This window comes from Nicotiana sylvestris, chromosome 6 (genome assembly GCF_000393655.2).
Source record: "Nicotiana sylvestris chromosome 6, ASM39365v2, whole genome shotgun sequence".
NCBI lineage: Eukaryota > Viridiplantae > Streptophyta > Magnoliopsida > Solanales > Solanaceae > Nicotiana > Nicotiana sylvestris.
In genome coordinates this window covers 177165243-177189331 of record NC_091062.1, presented here as the reverse complement: position 1 = coordinate 177189331, position 24089 = coordinate 177165243, and the positions used below count along the sequence as shown (strand labels likewise).

The 24089-nt window shown below is 36.6% G+C and overlaps 1 protein-coding gene across 3 annotated transcripts; it reads left to right on the top strand.

Annotated features, from left to right (window-relative positions):
* LOC104245862 (uncharacterized) lies at nt 1-23344 on the top strand. Of its 3 annotated transcripts, none has more exons than XM_009801556.2 (9): nt 1-370; nt 3253-3383; nt 5205-5412; nt 17665-18211; nt 18285-18536; nt 18646-18837; nt 18929-19003; nt 19696-22161; nt 22774-23344. In XM_009801556.2, exons 1-9 carry the CDS (start codon nt 210-212, stop codon nt 23068-23070), a joined length of 4329 nt encoding a protein of 1442 aa, XP_009799858.1. In that variant the 5' UTR covers nt 1-209; the 3' UTR covers nt 23071-23344. The 3 variants fall into 3 exon arrangements, with proteins under 3 accessions (XP_009799858.1, XP_009799860.1, XP_009799859.1); XM_009801557.2 differs by having other exon boundaries at nt 2-370; nt 3253-3374; XM_009801558.2 differs by lacking the exon at nt 3253-3383.
* Nucleotides 23345-24089: the final 745 nt, after the last annotated feature.

Here is a 24089-nt window from a genome sequence, read left to right as displayed (position 1 = left end):
TTTTTTTCGTCAAATCATTTCTTCTCTACTGAAAATCAACTAGTGGCGTTGCTTCTGCCCAATAACCTCCTAATTATTTACATGACTAGCTCTATTTCTTCTTGTTTCCATTCGAATCTTCTGGAACATAAACTCACAGCACAATCTGATCATCTTCCACTAACGTCAGAACCAAGATCGAAGAAACCCTAGCTTCTTCTTTATTATCTATGGAGAAGCAGGCGTCAAGCTCCCGAGAGTTACAGTGTGTAGGAAGACTCGAAATTGCACGCCCTAAACCTGTTGGCTTTCTCTGTGGTTCCATTCCTGTTCCTACAGATAAAGCATTCCATGATTTCAACGCTTCTGCCCTTGTACCCTCCGCTGAAAGGTACGCACGTACCTTCCTTCTGTTTAGCTTCAAATTGTATTTATTTGGTCCTTTTTTTTTCCTTTTGCAGATTAGCATTTAGTTTGTGCTCTTTGATTCCATATGATGGTATCCATAGGCGTATCCAAGTTGAGGGATATGGGTTCACGTGAACCCATACTACTCTTACTAAATCATGTTTAACAATGTTATATTTCTTCAAAATTACTTAAATATATGTGCGTGAACCCATGCTCAAAGACTATTATGGTGCAGTTATTATTGGATGCACCTCTACAAGTGAAGTTGGCATTTCAAATCTCACTCTAAATGGTCTTGTTTCCGGCACAGAGTATAGATATATATGTGAAAATTACTAAATTTTCAAAAAAATATAATTTTGAACCTATAATTTTATAAGTATAGTCGATCATGGTAAGAGACTAAAGTTAAACCAGTCAAATATATTTCTAGATTCACCTCTTCACAATAGTGCACTCATCTCTTGAAATTCTAGATCCGCCTCTGAATTTGGTATCAGATTCAACACGATGTAGTCACTTATAATTATATTAGCGATATTGTACGAAAGAATTGAGGTAATAGTTGATAAGTTAAGTGAATAGAGTTACCGAGTATCTGTGCTGGTGAGAGGTAGCATGTAACTTTGGAATTAGTTGAGGTGCGTGCAAGCTGGCCCAAAGACTAAAGTTATTAAAAAATAAGTTAGTCTGATAGAGAAAGCCCCTAGGGCTTAGTTCTAAGTGGTAAAGGTTGAGGTACTTAGCAGTGCAAACTAAGCCTTGTATTTAAGTAGAGAACAGTAGAGGGGCGGGCCCATTATCCCCGAGTTTTGGAGGTTGCCGTTGGTCCTAAGGGTTGGCCCAAGGCCAATTTCTCGGTCATAAAAAGAAGTTAAGTCTGATTGGGAAAATATTTGAATACTTTAGTGAGTTTGAGATGTTGAAATTTGTGAAAGCTGTATAGAAAAGGAACGACGTCAAACATTTTGAAGCATTCTAAAATAGGAGAAAATTCGGAAACAGCCTCTCTACTCCCTCGGGATAGGGGCAAGGTCTGTGTACTCACTATCCTCCTCAAACCCCATTTGTGGGATTACACTGGGTTGTTGTTAACTCAATATTTATGCATATTTGCTTTTGATACTCGGAAATTTTTTAAGCGTATTCTTGAATCTCGATAAGCTATATATTTTTATATGTTTCAAATTTTTTATTTTTCAAAAATATTGAATTAAAAATTCATTGGGTACGCCCACTATGCCTGGGGACTGACATGCCTTGTCCTTTGATAGGTACACTTTGCTCCTTTGCCTTGTAAAACACTGACCAGATTAAAGCACATAAAATTTGCAATGTTGAATAATACCAGAAAAAATGACTGAATTTAACTATGATAAGGAGTTGTGCATCATTGCTCTTGATAATCATCTCTTTGAATCCAAGTACCCAACCTTTCACTTCCTTTTGTTTCCAAGTTTTCATTTGCAGATGACCAAATATGTTCACCTTTTTTTTTTTAAATTCGCCTGTGGGGAACGAACCCACATAAATTTTTTTTAGAGGATTATATTTGTTCAGTGCTATATAAGAAGGATGGAAATGGACTAAACTCATAACTTAAGGTTAGGTTTCCATTAGGCTAGAGTAACATGCTCCCATTTTATAAACGTGAAAGACTATTTTTTTGGTGTTATATAATATAAGAAAGATGTCATTGGACCAACAGCCAAACTTAAGGGACCATGTGCGGTCAATCTCATTGACTTTTATTGAATCTGTTAGGGGTCTGTTAAACTGGACCAAAAGTGCTCCCTGTTTTATGTTGACTTGAAGGAATGTTAGATAAACATTATATAAGTAGGATGGAAATAGAGCAACCCTCTACTTAAGGGATCATTTGAGTTAAAAACTCTTCAAAATGTGATGTTAACTTTTAGTTGTATTATTTGAAAAGTCTTACGTGTGCCCAAGTGCTGTGTGCCCAAGTGCTCCCTAATTAGTGTGGGCATATAGCCTGCACAGCCTTCCCCTTGTATTCATGCTAAGGGGCTTTTTGTAACGAGGTAGATCTCACATCTTGAACCCATGATTGACAAGTTACAATAATCAATAAGATCAACTCTATGTTGCACCAGTGTCTATGTTTTTTTTTTGTTTTTTTGTTTTTGGATAAGGCAGTGTCTTTCTTGTTGTATTGTACTTATTATGTAACTTCAGTTCTGGTTGAGAGGTTGGCAATGTCGAAGCAGTTTTCTGATATTGAACTTTTCATGTGTTGTGGACAGTGTTTAGAAAAGCGATCGCTTCGTCGCTTAAAGCGCGAAGCGATAGTGTATCGCTTCTGGCTGCTCGAAGCGATGCGATCTTGAAAAGCGCGCGCTTCACTAGCTGAAGCGACGAAGCGAGAAAATCGACGAAGCGATCGCTTCTTTTACAAAAGCGCACTGGCCCTTTTTTAAAAAAAAAAACTTGGGGTCTGTTTTTTAATTATACAAAAAAGACCTCTAAATAGTCACAACAGACCACTGCTTCTCCCGTCAAAACAGAGACATTGACAAAGGGCTAGGGTTGACCCCTTCTCTCTCAAGCTCGAGCTCGACCACTTCTTCATTTCTTTCTCCTTTCTTCTTCATTTCTTCTTCTCCTTGACAGAGGTACGCTCGAGCTCGCGCTCTCAAAAACACTGGTTGTGGAGGTTGTGAATGACATTGATGAGATATCTTAAACTTGAAGCCTTTGTGGTAGTAGCCAATTGGTTTTGTGCATGTGATGATTTAGGTATTATTTGAATTTGAATTCCAAGTGTTCTCTGTGTCGGAGAGGGTGTTCGGATTACCTTGAATTGCTTTATTGAGTTCCTTTTTTGCTAAAAACTTTTAGGGTTAGAGCTCCCAGGTATCGGATGATTCCTATCGAGACTGATCTCAACACTTTGCCACTGCTTTCAAGTATTCCAGAGAAGGTACTCCCATTAATGGCCACCCAATCAAGGACCAGTGCAGGTAGTGACTGTTAGTTCTATTATCTCATTTAGAGGTAACTTTTTCTTTTAGTTTGTGTTGTACTGTTTTAACTGTTAATATGTTTCGTACTGTTAATATATAGTGGAAGGACTGATCGGATTACTTAAATCTGAGTTCACATAACTTAGGCAAACTTCATGAACAGAAGATTATGGTTTAATTTCTGCAACAAGTTGCAAGTCTTAGTGTCACCGTCACTTAGTCGTTCTTTTTGAACTGTTTGCTCAGAGGTGATGTTTTAGGGATTAGAAAGCTGTATACTGACATTAAAAAGTTTTACATACCCCCACCATCAAAAAGAAGATTTATTTGAAAAGAAAATGAAGAACTCTGGGGAAAGAACAGGAAAATATTTACAGAACTATGGAGTATGTAACCCATCGGAAGCTATTTTCTCTCCAGAGTTTGTTCACCCGTTAATCCACGTGTTAAGTTTCAGTGCCAGTTTTTCTCCATTCTTCACCTGCAGCTTGAACTCCTTAGGCTTGGAGGCACTGTTGTATTCCTTGAAAATCTATAAAAATAACATGCATGACCTTTCAACTTTAGCGATGCTTTGGGTGAAAATTAATATTTGAGCCTCCAAGGTAGGAGTGCCAGGTGGTTAAAGTGCATGTTTGGCCGCCTTTATTTTAAATGGGAAGTTTTTGACTTTGAAGTACAACTGTGTTTCAGTGGATAGTTGATTGTCCAAAGTAAAGACTATAAGGGAGCTTAATTGTTGAACCGTAAGAAGATGGTGGAAAGACTGAAACGTGGGCCCTAATGTTATAATGGGTTTTGGCAGTAAATGTCTTACCCTAAACAACCTATAGAAGAGAGGCATTTCACTTACAATAGATGCACACTTTGTGAAGAAGATGCTGAGAGTATCATTCCTTTGTTCCTCCGCTATAATGTTTCTTGTTAAATCTGATATTTCTTCTTTAATTCCTTGAGCATCTGAGAGGTTTCTCCTTGCTTACCAAGGAAAAAGCGGGCATGTCTAAAGCGTCCTACAAAAATTTGGAAGACTATCCCAGCAAGGATGAAAATGCTAAATCTTTGATGACATAAGTGTTAATATTCTTAATCTTAAACACAGATGTGTATGTTTGCTTAACTTTTGGTGCAACAAGCAACATGGCTGAGGTCAATGAGTCTACTGCCATTATAGATTTTCTCAGCTTTCTACCCTCTCTGCACAGTCACTTTTTTGGATGTACTTTCTCCAACCTTTGCTGGTATCAGTACTATACTTACTTTGTGGATCCCAAGAAAATAGTTTTGGGGTTTGGCTTGCTTTTTGAGCAGGGAACTAATCATTTCATTGTCTGAAGGCTATGAGGAGCTTAGATACAGAACCTTTACGGAATATGATTAATAAACTGAAACCCATGGAGCCCGCAGTGATATAGTTTGAATGAGGTGGCAACTCCCTTTAAATTGGAACTAGGGAGGGCCTACTATGAGATTGGTGATCCCTTGGAATCGGACAGTGTTCTTGTGTTCAATGTTCTATTTTTCGCTTGTATGCGTAGAGCTGTTCAATAGCCACACACAAAAAAAAGAGATTGTTTGCAATAGTGAAAAAGTCACATTTGCTTTTGCTCAAATACAAGTGCCCCTTTAACTTTTTGTTATGCTAGTTAGCATCTTTTAATGAGATCATTGGTTTCCTGGTTTTACAGGACGGTGTTTGTCCGTTTGGATATCGAACCCACAACTGCCTTTTTTTTTTGTTTAAATTTTTTAATTGTGTATAAAAGTTTTTATATGTAATCGTTGTTGTAGTGTGACAGAGGTATTAACTTCTCCTTTACCTTGCAGATTTACTATGGGAGAGTGGCACACACACATCAAATTTAGCGAGGAAAGGTGAAGCTCTTGCTGTATCAGGTGTGGTGGAGTATGGAGATGAGGTCGATGTCATTGCCCCAACTAATATTTTGAAGCAAATCTTTAAGATTCCATACTCCAAGGCTCGATTATCAGTTGCAGTACATCGTGTTGGCCAGACTCTAGTTTTAAACACGGGGTAATGTGCTCTTCTAACATGCAAGACATTTTCTGAATTTCAATCCAGTTGTCCCTCTATTAGTTGAACTTCTGAGTAGTAATTCTTCAGTTATGGCTCTTTTTTTTGAAAAAGGTAACAATTATATTCTTCAGCACCCAAAAAACGGGGTTGGTATCTAATATTTACAAGTACAGCCCCTGAAAATCTTGCAGAGAATCAAAAAGGTATAGTAATGATTCTACATCATCTATCAACTGTTCTTTACACCAAAAATGAAAAAGAGAAATACAAGAACTCTTTGTGTTGAACTGCTCTTGCCTTCAAACATCTTGCATTCCTCTCCTTCCAAACTGTCCACCATATGCAAGCCGGAACAATATTCCACCATTTAAGATTGTATTCTGGGCCGGGCCTGGGCCTAAATGGGCTAAACGGGTCGGGCCTAACGGTTCCGGGCTTTGGCGGGCCGGTCTCTGGCGGTCCCGGGCCAAATGGTCCTGGGCTTAACGGTCCTGATTGGTGGAACCGACCCACTGTGGGCCTAAGCCCACATGGTCCCGGGCTAAATGGGCCGGGCCCACGGGCCCAAACGTTTGGGGCTATCTTTTTTTTGATTTTTTTTTATCTAAGGCAATTTCTTGTAAACTATATATATACTATATAAATTGATTTACACCAAGATTGGGTCGGCCATCCACAGAGTTGAGTTGGCCATCCAGATCTAGCTGTTTAGTACCTTTAAAGGTTGGCGGTAGTCCGCACGACCAGTAAAGATTCGAAATATACGAGAATTTTATTATAGCTTTAATGACTGTATGGAAGGATCTATCCTTTTACCCAAGCAAGGGGCCTGTCTAGGTCTAATACATACTCTTATTGAGCCCATGTGTCTAGCGGTTCTAACTGTGAAGGAGAACGCCCTTTTAACAACTTCAACGGGCTTTAGTGTCACAACTGGCTAGACGGAGCCGCTAAGGCAAAGCCAATAAGAGTAGTACCAGAGTCGACTGTACCACCATCTTGGAACCAAGCCAAGAAACTATATTAAAATTCCTTTATATTTTGCTCAAGTTTGGATCTTTCATGGTTAATATGCAAGAGAAGTTAGATCTTCAACATAGATATGAATCGGTTTAGCCGGACATATTCACGGCTAGGGAGAGAAACGAAGTAATTAAAATACTATAAAATTAAAATAAACAAATACCATTAAGGCCGGGACGCAAGGCCTGAAGATGATGAACTGAAAATCTTTATTTACTTCAAAGGAATACTTACAATAGAAAGAGAAATTTACAGTAGAGGGATGGATTGAAGAGAGAGAGGGGTTTTTTTTGGCTTGCTTCTCCAAATGAGAGAACGCTAGTACTTATAGAAAAAATTAAAAACATAAAGAATCTATGCACAGTAAGGTGGGTCCCTTATGTGGGTCCCTTAACAGTGTATTTACTGTGTGTACAATGTATCTACTGTTGCTTTGGGGTAGCCTTTGTGTTAATCACAGTCCTCTTTCGTCCAAACCTTTCATTTGTTGGAGGAAATCTTCCACCTTGTCTATGGCTTTGCCAGATATTATTCTTTCTGGTTGCACAGGCTGGGAATCATCTTCTGCGATATCATCGCCGCTTGTTTCACTTCGCATCGAAGTGTCAGATCTCTCATATTGATTTAAAGATTGAAGCAAATTTCTTTTTACTTCTTCTAAATATTGATTTATCATTTCAGTTTTATCTTCTTCTTGCACTGAGATCCTCCTGGCGTTGTGTTTGACCGAGTTATCATCGATCATCTTGTTTTGAGGACTGATTGAATATTCTTGGATTTTTTCTTTAATGGAATCCAAGAGTTCTTGCCCATATAACACTTTAGTCTTGGGATTTGTCTTTATTAACTTGTCCCAGAAATTATTGTAAAATGTCTTGTATAAGCAAGGGATTTGTTCTTCTGTAAATCCTAGTTCTGGAATCCATTTGTGGATCCATGGGATAGAGAACTCAATAAAAAAATATATCTTGTCAATCTTTTCCAGGTGGCAGATATGATCAGTGTTGTATAGATTATTTAAATCTGGTGAAATCTTGGCCCATTCTTTATATAACTTAAGAAAAGAATCAGGCAAGATTTTTACTGTCGGACCGTGGTATAACCACCAGTTTAGGAACCAATTAGGAATCGGTTCTGCAAATATCTTTGCACATACCTTTATAAACCAAGTATGTTTATGTCTTTCATTATTATAGTAAAGCACTTTATCAAAGGCTTGGATATAATCCCAGTACGTAAAGCTCATCAAAGATTTGTTAAGGCTTATCTGCCTTTCTTTCATTGTGGAGGTTCCCCAATCTTCAACAGATATAATCTGTTTAATAATAATTTTTGAGAAGTTATAAACATTCTCATTGGTGTTGTAACCAGAAAAGTGCTGAAATTCTGCACTGCCTGTACTAATGAGAATAGTTTCATAGTACGAACGGGTTTTGTATGACTCCCCTAGATAATATAATCCATTGATCAAATATCTTTGGAATATCTTCCATGGCTCATTTTTTCTCTGAATCTCAGAGTTTTCTAAAAGAAATATCATTTCTTTGTTTACTAGCTTTTCGTAAGACCTGATATCATCAGTGTCCTCTTCTTTAGCAACTGAAGCAAATGTATCACTTTACTTTTTAGTGGCCCAATATGCCTGTAGATGACCGTATAACGGACTATTTTCTGGAATATCTTCTAGATGAATAGAAGGTGTTGAGGATGATTCTCCTTTAAGAGAAACCTTTGAGTTAATCAAGCTCCTCTTTCCCATTTGTATTACTGGGGAATTAGATGAGGATCCGTATGACGATCCTTGTGAGTATGACCTTCCCGAGGAGGAGGATGATCTTCCTCCTTTTCCTCTGCCTCTGGCCCACGAAGGGTCCATTCTGCACATATAACAGTTCAGTTTATTCAGAGAAGTAATAATCTTGCATATCATCCCTGATTTCTTCAGAATAATCATGAATTGAAAATTCATCCTCAGCCATACTATCAATGATCTTTTCAATTATGAGACCTTGCAAGTCTCTATTTAACTTAACCACCTTAAGAATAGTGATTAACAGGTCTTCATCGAGAAAAGTTGTGTAGAAATTCATAATTAATCTAAGTATTCACGGGATAAGAAATCCGGAAGAGAATTATCAATTCCTTTTTTGTACAGAATTTCAAAATCAAAAGGTGTTAGTTGGGCTTGCCATCTAGCAAATATTAATTTTGAAGCATCATGTTTGAAATCTTTGTCAAAAATATACTTAACGGATTGAGCATCAGTTTTTATCAAAAACTTTTGATTATATAAATCGTCTTGAAATTTCAAAACACATTTAACAATAGTCAACATTTCATGAGCCACAGTAGCATATTTCTTCTGGGCTTCAGTCCATTTTGCCGAGTGAAATCTTATCAGATATTCACAGTTATTGCTGGGATTCACTTGTTTCAAAATCCTACCATAGCCAATGTTGGACGTATCTGTCTCAATAATTTTTTACCATGCAGGATTAGCAAGAGTTAAGCAAGGTAAAAACTTAACATGTTGTTTAATGTTTTTGACTAACAATAGTGTGCTGGTCAGTCCAAGGCTGCTTATAATTCTTTTTCAGCCTGTCGTATAGAGGGGCTAAATCTCGAGATAAACTCTTATAAAAAGGAGATATGTAATTTAAACTTCCAAAAAATCTCTGTAATTGAGTCCTGTCAGTAATTACATCAGGAAATTTTGAAGCAAAATCAATCGATCTCTGTATAGGAGTAATCTTTTCTTGACAAATATTATGACCTAAAACCCGAACATCAGTTTGAAATAAACTCATTTTTTGTTTAGAAATAACTAAACCATTTTGTATAACAATTTTTTTAAAAATATCAAGATGCTTAATATGCATCTCAAAAGTTTTAGAAAATACTAATATATCATCAATGTAAACAATGATAAAATCCAAGTAAGGAATGATAATCATTCATTATTTTCTAAAATTCAGAAGGGGCGTTTTTCAAACCAAAGGGCATGACATTCCATTCATATTGACCGAATGGAACATTGAAACCAGTCCTATAAGTATGCTCTTTAAAAATTTGAATTTGCCAATATCCAGATTTTTAAATCAAAATTTGAAAATATATTGGCGTCATATAATTTAGATAGCAAATCCCTTTTATTGGGGATAAGATATCTAATCCATTTCAAATACTTATTCAAAGGTTTGTAATTTATAACCAATCTAGGAACGCCACGTTCCTTTTCTGCAACATTAATCCATTTCAAATACTTATTAAAAGGTTTGTAATTTATAACCAATCTAGGAACGCCACGTTCCTTTTCTGCAACATTATTCACGTAAAATGCCGAACAAGACCAAGGAGATTTTGAAGGTTTTATCAAACCCTTTTGTAACAAACTATCAATCTCTTTTTTACAGAATTCGACCAATTCAGCGTTCATCTGGCAAGGTCGAGATTTAGTAGGAATATCATCCTCGGAGAGGTTTTCTTCGTAAGGAAGAGTTACAATATGCCTTTTCCGATTCCAAAAGGCACTAGGATGATCGACACAAATATCAACAGCCATTTGTTCAACAATCAATTTAATCTTTTGCTGAACTTTAGCATATTGTAAAGTATCGAATATACTCATACTCAGTACTTCTAATTGCAAGGAATCAATATGTCTTTGCTTCATATTAATCAGAGTATTAATATCTCTAGTTATGGGATCTGTAACAAAAGGATAACTTATTCTTTTATCCTGATAAGTAGCAGTAAAACCATTCGAGTCTATGCTAGTAAAGGGATAAATCGCATTAATAAAAGGAGTTCCAAGAATAATTGGAGGGTATAACTTTTTTTTTTATTAAAAAGAAGTGAGGAATACATACCCTATTTTGGCAAATACGAGTATTCAGTAGTTTATACTCTATATCTAAAGCATGACCAGAAGCAGATTTTACCAAATGGGTGGTTTTCTGAAAATATTTAGTAGGAACAAGTCTTTTTTGTGTACAAACTCCTATAAGTTTGCCATAGGTATAATTCTTATACGAAATTTCACCGTAACTACCCCTTAATACCTTTCTGACTCTCAGCAAATAAGGAGGGAAGACCATCTATAAACTTAGCTTTCTAATGCTCATATTTATTTTCGGGTAATTCCATAACCCTACTCATAAAGGTATCTTTGTACCATCTGAATTCACTAAAGGTTTTACATCTAAGCCCATTTAGTAGAGTACGGACGGTCTCATGCTGACGGGTAAATCTACCATTGAAATGTTCTAGAATTGTAAGGACAAGGGTATAAACAACATCTTCTCTAATTTTTACTAAAGCCATGTCTAAGTTATCAACTCCCTCGTCAGTGGCTATAGCATTAATAACCACTGCTTTTTCTTCAACGGATAAATAGTTATCCCACCAGCCACGAAGTTGGCCAGTAAAGCCTGCAATAATTATTTTGCAAATAGTTCTATCAGTATTTTTAACACTTTTACAGATAGTCGCGTACATAAGCATTCTATGTACAAGAATAGTTAACTGTCTATCAGTTAAACCATCAAGATTTTCCATTCATAAATTTCGGAACCGCTGTAAGACGTATTAGTCTGATTCCAATCGCGTTCCTCTATCAACACATCTTGAGGAGTAGGACGGGAATAATAGTAAGTTTGCATTGTGGGTTTGTCAGCATACCTACTATTAGGTTTAATTAAACCCTTGAGTTTATTAAACTCTGACCACGTTTCATTTTTATAATCAGAAACAGTCTCAATTTTATCTGCAAATTTTTTTGATAAATCAATTGGTCTAATATTTAAACCAGAAAGCTTTTTATCAAGGAGTTCTGCTTAATCATCAAGAGATTTAAATTTGAAATTTTGAATCTCAGGAGGTCTTTGAACATGAGTAAGAACAACTTGATCATTTGATTTGCTTCCTGAAGTGGAGGCAATATCAATTGTTCCTTTGTTAGTACTCATTTCTTTTATCAAAACAGTCAAATCATCAAGTTTTTTATCAAGAGAACCAATATGTTCTCCCAAATAATTATTTTGAGAAATAATTTATTGATCTCCGCGATACTAACTGCTGCAACTTTATCATCAACAAATTTTTGGAAAGCAGCGAATGTGATACCAATATTATTAGGTAAAATAAAGGGTGCTTGAGGAGGGTAAATGACTTTAGTAATATTACCACTCCCATCTTTATAAGATCTTTCTAAAACCTTTATATAAAGTGACAAATAAGTTGTTATAAACCAGAGAACAAAATACATAATTTGATTATGCAAAGCATAAGTTTCGTAAAACTCTTGAGAAATATTATTTAAATCATCTTTGCTATAAGCATCGAAAAACCAAATTTTAAACTAGCTCCATTTATTACAAAAAAATTCTTTTTGAATATATTTTCTTGCCCGAGAACCTGGGCTAAAATCAATTTGGTGTGGAATCATTAAGTATCGTTGGGGTTGAAATCCATTTCGGATGCAGAAGGAATATCCTTATCAGAAACATTATCATTGTCCTGAACAATATTTGTTTGAGGGTTAACTTTAACCCTTTCGACAGGCTTATCACTAACTTTCGTAGTGATAGTGTGTAAAGAGGTTGCACGATTGCGAGCTGGACCATAGACTGGTTCAACAGGAGAAATATGTTGAATAACAGGTAAAAGTCTATGATTAGAAAATGAATGTCTATTATAAATAGTAGACTTATCATCAAATTGAATACAAATCCTACCATCTGGATTTTGAGTAACATGCGAAAACCCACTGTTTGACAAGTCATTAGTGATTTGACTTGAGGATATAACCGAATTTAAAGTCCAAGTAATTGGGAAATTAATTTCTTCCCACTTAATAGGTCTCCTAGTGGTGACCTTAGACCTTGCAAAATTAGTTTCTACCAATATAGTTTGATCCGATGTATCGTATAACTTACATCGAGGATTCAAAGTGAACAATAATTTGAAATAGATCCTATAAGATAAACATATAAGTTCAGAACCAGACGTACAGTTATAACCATGTGTTTTCACATTTAAAGTTAAGGCATCAAGAATATTGACATCAGAAAGAGATAATTGCAAATTGGGTTGAGTATTAAAATATACTGGACCATAGGCCATAGTAGATTCAATCGAACCCATTAGAGACTGTCTGAAATTCAGATTTCTAGCATCTCTAAGAGCTGCTAAAAATGTCTCTGGTAACCCTTTAAGAGTTAATGGTTTAAACGCAATTTGAACCATGCCAATATGCAAATAGTGAAAATGATGTTTATATAAATCAATATCGTGTTTGTTTAACAAACGAATGGTCTGTTCAGAAGAATTTAACGCGAAAGATTGTTCAGTCGTTTTTATCAATTGTTTTGAAGAAAGTTTATCAAACCAACCATAATCATAAATGGTTTTAATAGAAACTTTAGAAATCGTCCATTTGTGTAACAAATCAAGGTTTTGAGATATATATATATACCACTTAATGAATTTTAACATGAACTGAACTACTTCAAAGGTAAAATTTATATTAATATTTGCCTTTAATAGTCTATTTAAAGTGTCATCAGTTCATAGAAAAACACATGACATAACATCATAGTCTAATTTGACCAGTAGCTACATAACATCAAAGAACATCAAATACAACAAATGGTAACAAAATAAATAGACTTGAAGCAGTAATTAATAAAGAATACTCATTTTATAAAACATAAGACCACCGATTCAAACTTATGATACAAATTAACTAATTTTTTATGCATCACAAGATGCAAATATTCATTAGTAGAGTTCGACACCAGGCCATTGGCTATGAAATTGAGAAGCATGGAACGAACCCAACAAACACATGAAAAAGGAAAAAAATGAGTAAAAAAGGAGAAGAAAATTGGGAAGAGATTGAAAGAAAACCATGTTGCTATCATCGTACAAATACATCACTGCTTCCTATGTGCACCAGCACGCGCGCGCACGCGCACACATACACAGGTACTTGAATTTAGGACAAGATGAAGAGATTCAAAACAGTAAATGATCGGAGGAATCTACGATGGCTGAGATTGTAACAGAGACAGTAAACTGAGAAAGCGAAGAAAGAAACGGAGGCGAAGGAAGGCGCCGGAATATTTCTTGAAGAAGTTCATCACAGAGAAGCGTATCCATTCTTGTACTTTGCAGACACAAAAAAATCAACTGATTTCTATAGTTTAACAAACAGAATTTGTTTTATTATTTCAATTCATCTCCGAAAAAAAAATCCCAATTTCATCCAATCAAACCCTAACTCAAAAATCTGTAATTAATTCACTCTGTTCTAACGAATTTGAAACAAAAAAGGAGAAAGAGATAGAAAATAATAAAATTCATATTAAGTAATAAGAAAAGCACCTGCACAAGTTGAAGAGACGAGGAAGACGAAGATATCTAAAGCTCTGTAAATTGTGATGTACACAAATCGAATAAAACCCACCTCTGTAATAACGTAAACGCTACACGTAGTAGTTGGGTAGATATGGAAAAGGCACGTATACAGATAAGCTCAAAAGTCTAATATGCCCTCAAACAAAACTTAAATTACCCATAAGCAAGCATGTATATATATATATATGACTTAAATTTTCTAATTCAAATTTAAACACAAAATAAATTGCAAAGAAATATTCAAGGGAATGCCTTATAATTTTTATTATTACGATATTAACAAAAAATGACAATATCTTTCTTAGTCTTCCTCCCCCAATAGAATGAGCACAACAAGATACTAATACCACCATTAAAAGGAAAAAAATCTAATGAAGATGTGCCAAAATACAAGTTACATATTAGTCTATGTATTATCTCTAACAAATTTCATAAATCCTTCAAGGTCCGGAGGAATTTCCGTTGGTGGTGGCGGAAAAGAAGCTTGTTCATCACCGCTTCCGGGTGAAGCAGCATCCTGCGCAAGTTCCGCTAGCATTTTTTCATAAGCTTCGTCTATCTCCGGTTGTGATTCAGCAAGTCCAACATTTTTTCTTTCTGAACGGATCCAATCTCTGAAGAGTACTGATTTTTCCAAGCTCTCCCTCATTGACGCTCTATGATCACCGATTTGAAGTCTCGCTTGACTGAAAGCGCTCTCCGATGCTACTGTTGAAGCGTGAACACTTAAAATATCTTGAGCCATCCTTGAAAGAACCGGATAATATTTTTCTTTGTCCTTCCACCATTCCAAAACATCAAAGGAGCCGTCGGGATTCTTTGATTCAAGTCCCTGCGACAAATAAACTTAAAGCTCGTTTAGTTGTGAACTATCACCAATATTATCACCTTGAGAACCCCTGAACTCCGTCCAAGAACTAAGTGCTTTTAGGCCCACATTTCTTTTAGATAGACTGCGAACTAGACGAAGTAGGAGTTGGAACATTTGGTCTAGCATGATCTAAGGCAAGTTGATAAGCATTATAAGTTGTTTGAGCATTTATTTTAATTAAGGCTTTTGCATCTGCAAGTGTAGCAAATTCTTCATCTGAAAGTGATAAAGCCCTATAAATATTTGTATACGAAAAGTGAGGACCTCCTAATTTCATGGTAGGATTTAACAAGAACAAGAGATGTTTCGGGCCGTCTAGAAGGTTGTCTATTAAAAGTAGGGGGTACTACAAGAGGGTCAGGCGGGGCATCATTTGGATTATTATCAGTTGGGTTAACAACAGGACTAGTAGGTGTATCATCTAAATCCGGTTGCGTTTCATCTAAATCATCATTTTCATCGATAGTTTGATTACCATAAAGAGCATTCATAACTTCATCATTTAATTGTTGATATGGTGCAATATCATGGCAAAATTGACTATCGGAAAATTGAAAACAAGGGTTATCACTATCAAGAATAACAGGTGGAGGAGGACGGGTAATAGGTCTGGGTCGGGGAGCCGGGGGAGGAGTAGTAGCTTGGCGACTAGATTCACCAATTTTAGATTTTCCCTTACCCTTACCACCAAATATTTTTTTCAAAGAAAAGTCCATATTAATTATAATTATACAAACTAAAACAAACAAAACTATAATATTAAAACTTAAGAGTTGGAACAGTTTACCGAATTGACGAACAACTTCTTGAAAATTGTATATTGTTGAAGACTTGAATACTTCAATTCACCAACTTCACAATTTTTCACAAATTGCAATAATAAAGTAAGCAATTATAGAAGAAAATTAGAGAGAGATTGAGGATTTTGTGAGTAAAAATGAAAGAATGAGGGGGTATTTATAGTTGAGAATATGGAAAAAGTGTAATTATAAAAAGTTTGTGGGCCAAATGGCTATTTTTTGAAAAGCCAAACGGCTAAAATGGCAGGCCAACGGCTAGTTTTTAAACTTCCAATCGTTGGCCATTTTTAATTTTTTTTTTTAAAAAATAGCCGTTTTGCCCGGTTGAACCGGCCCAGGCCCGCCTGCCGGTCCGGGGCTAAACGGTCCCGGGCTCGCGGTCTCAACCTGGAGGACCGGCCCACAGGGGGCTCCAAGGACCGTTTGAACCGGCCCGTGGCCCCGGCCCACAATACAACCTTACCACCATTCCTTGTGACAGGTTCTTCCCCTAATACTGTTCCAGCTGCATATCAGGCCAATGGTGTCTTTAGGCATTACCCAAACAATACCGGCTAATGCTATAAGAGCTACCAAAGTTGTCTAGTAATAACACAATGTAAGAAAAGATGCTCATTGGTTTCATCTTCCTGTTGACATAGAAAGCATGTAGAGCTGGTCTGAATACCTGCTCTTTGGAGAAATCTGGATGATAGATAGTTGTATGCTGCCTTAACTGTAAATTTAGAGCCCTTGCCTCCTTTCCATGTAAGAGAATCCTCCGCCTCACTTAATCCTGCAAAACCTTCTAGCATTCTTCAGTTATGGCTCTACCCCTGTTGAATTGTAATATTTTGCTTTGTGACCGTCACTTTCTGACCTTTGGGGTGAAATTAGACAAGCATGAATCTATCTTTTGAAAATAAAACTTAGAGATGTAAAAGTTTCATAAGAAGTACTATAAATTGGTTTTTTCCCCTTTTTAAAAATTCTTAGAAAATTATTCTTAATATTTAGTCCAATTTTGATGTAATTGATTCTTGGAAGCAAAAGTGGCAATTCTCCTTAGGACAAAGGATGTAACTTTTTATTATTAACAAAAAATTGCTGGGAATCAACCGAATTTCCAGGGCCCAATATTAACATTGTTGATGCATAATCTTTAAACTGTTCTGTTATGAAGCTAATTGTGATAGATGATGTTGTTTAGACAATAGAAATATCTAGTTTTCTCTTATATGAAACCCATGTATCTTGCCACATGAAACATGGTTTGGAACTACATGGACAGTAAGGAGTATATATTCATAATTATAGATGAATCTTAGGGCCAAGCAACTGATTGAGCTGAGGAAGAGGTCACACTATGGACCAAGCATTCTGCTCATAAAAGCGGATACTGAAGATTAAGAGTGTGATGTTGAAAGTAATCCATCAGTTAATTATTTGAATTTGCATAAATAGTTTTTTCGTTAAGCTTTCAAATGATAGTTATATGTACAAAGTTAATTGTTTTTAGAAGTTTGGATTCTAAATCTTGTTGATAGTGTATATTCCTTCCATTTTAAGTTGAGTATTCATTGTTCCTTTTAGTTCTTGCCAAATAATGTGTACTTGCCTAAAATGCTAATTTTGAATTGTGGTATGCTCTAAGAACAATTTCTCTGGAACCCGGATCTGCTCTTTCTAATACAACTATATCTATATTACTCCTCAAAAACCAAAGTCAATATATGATCTACATGCGCACTCAACAAGACAAACAATTCACGCTAACTCTAAAGGCAAAACCAATATACTCTATTGGAATTCGAAGGGAGTGATATCCAAGTAAAATGGATTGAAACAAATTGGGAAGAGATGGTGGAAGCTATGTGAAATAAACAATGGATAAAGGCAACAAATAAATATTTTGGTATTCGTAAGAAAACTTTAAAAAGATATAAAAATTTCCGAGGGTCCTTAGCAAGTCTATTATCGTTTAAGATGGAATAGTAGTTCTGTTTCAAGAACAGTTAAAGTAAACTTCTTACGGAGGGTGAAACTTTTCTTGATGTTGGTGTACAATTTGGCAATTATTATCTCTACTAGTAGAATCTTTTTGTGGTTTTACGAGAATATAGTTTACAAGAGATTCAACTGCAATGCCAAATGCAGGCCTGACATTGAAGAGGGGGAGAAATTGATCAGAAGAAATAATAACCCACCAAAATGTGCAGATCAGTCTTTGTTTCTAAATTTCGCTATGCACTCAGTTCGCATGGAGGCATGTGATTGTCCACCAACCCATACACCATCGAAGGAGCCGCAATTTGAATCAAGAGAAAGTTCACCTGAATCTTCTGATCGCCCAATTCAGGAAAGCACTTCCTATGAGCAAAGTGGAACCTCTACCCAGGAAGAACAATCTAACCCGCGGTGCACATATAACGAGCTCAAAAAGGGTGATTGTTTTTGGGGTAAAAAGAAGAACAGGAAAACTAAGGATCAGGGCGCTGGAAACAAGGTCTCACAAGTAAAAGAAAAGTCGAGGTACTCAGTGCAAGAGTCTGAAAAGTATAGAAGAGCTAGTAATGATGGCTTCCGGAGGGTTCTATTTTGGCAGTTTCACAATTTCCGTATGCTTCTAGGAAGTGATTTACTCATCTTCAGCAATGACAAATATGTTGCAGTTAGCTTGCATTTGTGGGATGTTTCACGACAGGTACACAGTAACCAACTTTCTCACTCTCATATCCTTGTCAACGTGTCTAACTGCCATCTGTACATTTTGACAGGTCACTCCTTTAACATGGCTAGATGCATGGCTAGATAATATCATGGCTAGTGTTCCTGAGTTGGCCATATGTTATCATCAAGACGGTGTTGTTCAGGGCTATGAACTCCTAAAAACAGATGATATATTTCTCTTGAAGGGCATATCTGATGATGGTACTCCTGCTTTTCATCCAAATGTTGTTCAGCAAAACGGGCTTTCAGTATTGAGATTCCTGCAGGAGAACTGCAAGCAAGATCCTGGTGCATATTGGGTATTGTGCTGCTTATTTGTTATATATATATATATATATACACACACACTGTATTTTAGCTCTTCATTGTTCATTGTCGCGTTAATTGTCATTACATTTATTTCTGTAGCTATACAAAAGTGCGGGCGAAGATGCTATCCAACTCTTTGATCTATCTGTCATACCTCAAAACCGACCTGACGATGATACTGATGATAGTTCTAGCTCTGTGCCATCTCTAATAAATAGAGGGAGAAGTGATCCCTTACTTTCACTTGGGACGATATTGTACCGGATTGCTCACAGGCTTTCACTTTCAATGGTCTGGGCTTTTACCATGTTAATTAGTAAAACTGCAATTCTGCGATACCCTCTGATTAGCTGTTGCTAATACTGCAATTTTTTAACTGCAGTCTCCTGAAAACAAGTCTAGATGTGCGAGTTTCTTCAGAAAATGTCTTGATTTTTTGGGCGAGCCTGATCATCTGGTATGTTGTCTCATAGTATTAGCAAAATATGTCTAGTCTATTTTCATTATCTCCTTGTGTAAACAAGAAAATGCTAAAAGCTGGTGTTATTTTCGAGTCTGTAACTTTACTACTTGTCCTCGGCAAAAAGGCGCCTCTCTATAGTTTGATGAACCTTTCCATTTTCCATCTTTGACAAGTACTTTGGAGAAATGACCTGCAATTCTCTTGATTTTTTACTTGTAATGTGGTTTGAAAGGACAAGAACAGCAACCTGTTGTAAAATGTAAGCCATGCAGTAAATAACTCATCTCAGTTTCTCTTCTCAAAGTTCATGAAAGTAAAAAAGAAGGAAATGCTAAATGGAACCTATGCATATTGTATCATACATATGATGGGTTTGACAGCTTTCTTTTTCTTCTGCTTTTATAAATAATCAATGTTGAGAGGTCAGTGGAGAGAAAGTTGCTTCCTTGCTTGCTTCCCCATAGTACTATAGTCTTTTAAATTTAAAGAAATTAGCTTCAAATTGCATATCTGAGCTTCCTTGCTGGCAGCAAAGGTGGTGAAAAGCTAGATTTTTGAGAAACTTAGTTTGTTTACAACTCTATCTTTTACTACATTGGGTAAAAGGCACTTCACCAAAACATAAGCTCTCTGTCTCTTCTATATTGTAGAATAGACAACTGATAGCATGAAATTATGGCAAATAGGTTGTACGTGCATGTGCTCATGAACAATTTGCAAGACTCCTTCTGACGTATGATGAAGAGTTAGATTTATCCTCTGAAGCACTTCATAGGGAGTCTGAAGTCACAGGTGCTGATGCTGAAGAAGAACCAGTTGAATCTCTGATTGCAGTTTCGGTATCAGGTGCCCATGATTCCCTTTTTCCTAAAGTTGAAGCAGATAACAATGTTGAAACATTGCGAGCTATCGAGTCTGATGATTCTGTGGGGGTAACATCTGATGTGCTTATATCTTCGCCAAGAGCAATTACAGCTCCAATGGGAAGAAATACAGTCAGTCCGGAAGATGCACCAAATAGCAGAGAGAAAAGCTTTGCAGTATGTGATTTATCAAAAATGTCACCTAAGGTTCAAACTGTTGCTGATCCAATCTCCACTAAATTGGCTGCTATACATCATGTTTCTCAAGCTATTAAGTCCCTTAGATGGAAACGTCAAATGCAAAGCAACAAAATGGATCTGCAGAACAGTGGCAAAAAGCAGGATGAGCCGTATTCAGCACCAAGTTTCTCTGTTTGTGCATGTGGGGATGCTGACTGTATTGAAGTTTGTGACATTCGGGAATGGCTTCCAACTTCAAAATTGGATGATAAGTTGTGGAAACTAGTTCTATTGCTTGGAGAATCGTACTTGGCTCTTGGACAAGCTTATAAAGAAGATGGACAATTGGGTCAAGCCTTGAAGGTGATAGAGTTGGCATGTCTGGTTTATGGATCAATGCCTCAACATCGGGAAGATTCAAAATTTGTTTCTTCCATGGTCTTGTGTTCATCAACCGGGGTTGAAATTGATGATAAGAGTGAAAAGCCTGGGTCCTCACTATGTGATGATTGTTTCACGTATGATCAATTATCTGACGGTTACCTCTTCTGGGCTAAGGCTTGGACACTAGTTGGGGACTTGTATGTTGAATTACATTTGACAGATGGTGATAAGATTCCAATGCAATCAGAGCAAAAATCTTTATCAAAAGGGTTGAAGATGTCATCTGAAGTTTTGAGGGAGGTTGAAAGGCTCAAGAAGAAGCTTGGACAGTCTATTCAAAACTGCAGCTCATGTTCTTTGTTAAACTGCAGCTGCCAGAGTGATAGGGCCAGCAGTGGCAGCAGTGCTAGCAGTAGTAGTGGAGATTCACGTTCAAAAAGTTATGGCAGAAAGCAGAATAAAAAATCACATACCAAAGCAAACTCCATTGCACATTCTGGAAGTTCTGTGAAGATTCATCAGAAGGACGAAAGTAGCACATCCGAGAGTAAGCTCCGGATGCATAACACAAATATTACCAGAATGGAAATCTCTGATAAATTGACAGATGTCTCACAAGCAAAAAAATCAGGAGCTACCAACTGTTATGATAATGATGGTGTTGTGGGAGTGAGAATTGAAGGAACTTCAGTGCATACATGTTCAGAAACATCAAAAGAAGAAACTGACCAGAAAATTGGGGGTATATTTAAATACATTAGAGGTACTGTAGTTGGAGATGCTGATTTCAATCTCTCTGTTGCCTTGAACTGTTATGAAGAAGCCAGAAATGCAATGGTGGGACATCTTTCTAATTCAGCAGACTTACAATCTTTACTTAAAAAGAAAGGATGGGTATGTAACGAGCTAGGCCGTAAGAGGCTGGAAAGAAAGGAGCTGGATAAAGCTGAAGTTGCTTTTGCTGATGCAATCAATGCATTTAAAGAAGTAGCTGACCACACCAACATTATATTGATAAACTGTAATTTAGGTCATGGCAGGAGAGCACTAGCAGAAGAGATGGTAGCAAAGATTGAAAATCTTAAGGGACATGCAATCTTCCATGATGCATACAGGCAAGTACTCCAGGCTGCCAAGCAGGAATACAGGGAATCTTTGAAGTTCTATGGAGCAGCAAAAACAGTCGTAAATAATGTTACTGAAGAATCAGATTTGGATTCAAGCAACTTGAGAAATGAAGTATATACTCAGTTTGCTCATACATATCTAAGGCTTGGGATGCTACTTGCCAGAGAAGATACATTAGCTGAGGTTTACGAGAACTGTGTCCTTGAGGATTCTTTCAGCTCCTGTGTTAGTAAACCTAAGAGGGACCGAAGAAAGCATGAGATTTCAGCTAATGATGCCATTAGAGAGGCTTTATCTGTCTATGAGTCACTGGGTGAGTTACGGAAACAGGAGACTGCATATGCGTACTTTCAGCTGGCTTGCTACCAAAGGGATTGCTGCTTGAAATTTTTGGAGCAAGACCAGGAAAACAGTTCTTCCAAGGGCGGAAATAGCTTTCTTCATAGAGTAAAGCAATATGCTTCTTTGGCGGAGAGGAACTGGCAGAAATCCATGGATTTCTACGGACCAAAGACACACCCTGTGATGTACTTGGCTATTTTGATAGAGCGAGCTGCACTACTGCTGAATCTGTCGAATTTTCTTCATTCTAACATGGTATGATCATACAGTCTTGTGCTTTGTAGAATCTTTTCGAAGTTCGTCTCTTTTTCTTTTTTGAATCTCTAGCTTGAATTTTTCTTTGATCTTGCCATTTGAGGATAAAAAGCTTGCTTTTTTTTTTTTTTTTACTAGAGATGTTCTTTTTTTTCCAACTATAGCAGCGGTTTTTCTGTGCTTTATAGAATCTTTTCAATCTTCATCTTCTTTTGTTTCCGGTGTTGGTTGATTAATTAATTTTTTGAGCTTACACTTGATTTTCTTGACTATATCCGTGCATTCTTTTCCAACATGGCTTTCTAAACCTATTGAACCTTACCTAAAGTTGTAATACTTGTATACTTCTTTATAAGGGATGAAAAGGTGGATGATGTCCCAATTTAGTTTTGATAAGAATCCTAGCTAGAATCCTTTTTTAAGCTTTTGTTAGGATGGGGAAAGATGTTTTTGTTAGGATGTTATGCCAAAATATTTTCAAGTACATTTAAGCAGATATTTCTGTCATGATTGTCTGAACTCTTAAAAATATAATTTTCAAGTTTCAAGGTACATTGGTGAAATAATATATCCTTTAAACTGTAAATGACTGATTAAGTACTACTGTAACAGCTTCTGGAGTCTGCTCTGACTTGTATGTTTGAAGCTCGCCATGTATCTGGAAACGCATCACTGAGGAATGACAATCTTGAGATTTGTGATAAATATTGGAGCCAGCTGCAGATGCTGTTGAAGAAGATGTTGTCTGTCTCACTCTGTCCAACGACGAATAGATCTTCAGCCAACTCTCAGCCCAGCGCCTCAAATAAGTCTGCTGATGCCTGTAAGCTGAGAGAGCTTTACAAGATGTCTCTGAAGTACACAGACTTCAATCAACTGCAAGCCATGCATGGTTTGTGGATATCTTGAAGTACATGTTCTCTAAAGTTTCAGATCGCTTGAGAGACTGGATTGAATCATACACTTTCTTAACACCTGAGCATTAACAAGCTATTCCATTTGTGATAACAGTGTGTTGAAACTATTGGATGTATTAGAGGTTGTACATGTAATGAGTGGTTTATAGTTAATAGTTGAATTTACCTGGGAATGTAGTAGTTTACCTCGGAGTGTCCATATAGTTATAGTCTTACAGATTACTGTATTATGGTTCTTTCATCTCATGTTCTCATTTCAAGTGTCATTTTCTTGTATCTTGTTGTTTTATTAGTGTGCTTATTCATAGGTAACGAAAGAAGTACCTTGGTTTATGGATCGGTAACGCGTGATCAATAATGCATCATTTTCCGTTTAACTTGAAAAATGATAAATCGGTTTTACATGCCAATATAATACTGTCATGTAAGACAAATGCCTACTTGCAGAAAAATCATGTAAGACAAATGATGAGTATATACAATAAATAGATGCACATATATTTATTCTAAATCAGAATTGACCTCTTTAACCGAGAGTCAAAAATTGATGTTTGCATCGAAAATTTGAGAAGCTTGTTTTTTAAAAAAATAAATAAAAATAAAACCAACCTTCACTGAGAAAGGCTTTTCGTTTTTCATTTTCTGTTATGGTCCATGCAAGGTATGGGACTTGAGTCCCACTTCGGTATTGCAATGTGCTGATGTGGGGTTTATATAGCTTTGGGCTCTCCCACCTTAATAGCTAGCTTTTGGGGTATGGTTCTCTCTGGGTTGTATCAATGGTATCAGAGCCAGGTTACTGAAGAGACCTCAAGTCTCAATTCATGCCATATCTGGAGCTCATGATTATAGAACTATGCGAGTTAGGGGATCTTGACACAGGTAGCACCCATAATTTCATGGATCTTGATGCTGCAAAGAGGTTAGGATGTACTAATACGGTACAAGGGGATATGATGTAGTTTTGGGAATACAATAGTTGGTTACATTGGGTGATATCAAATGGAATTC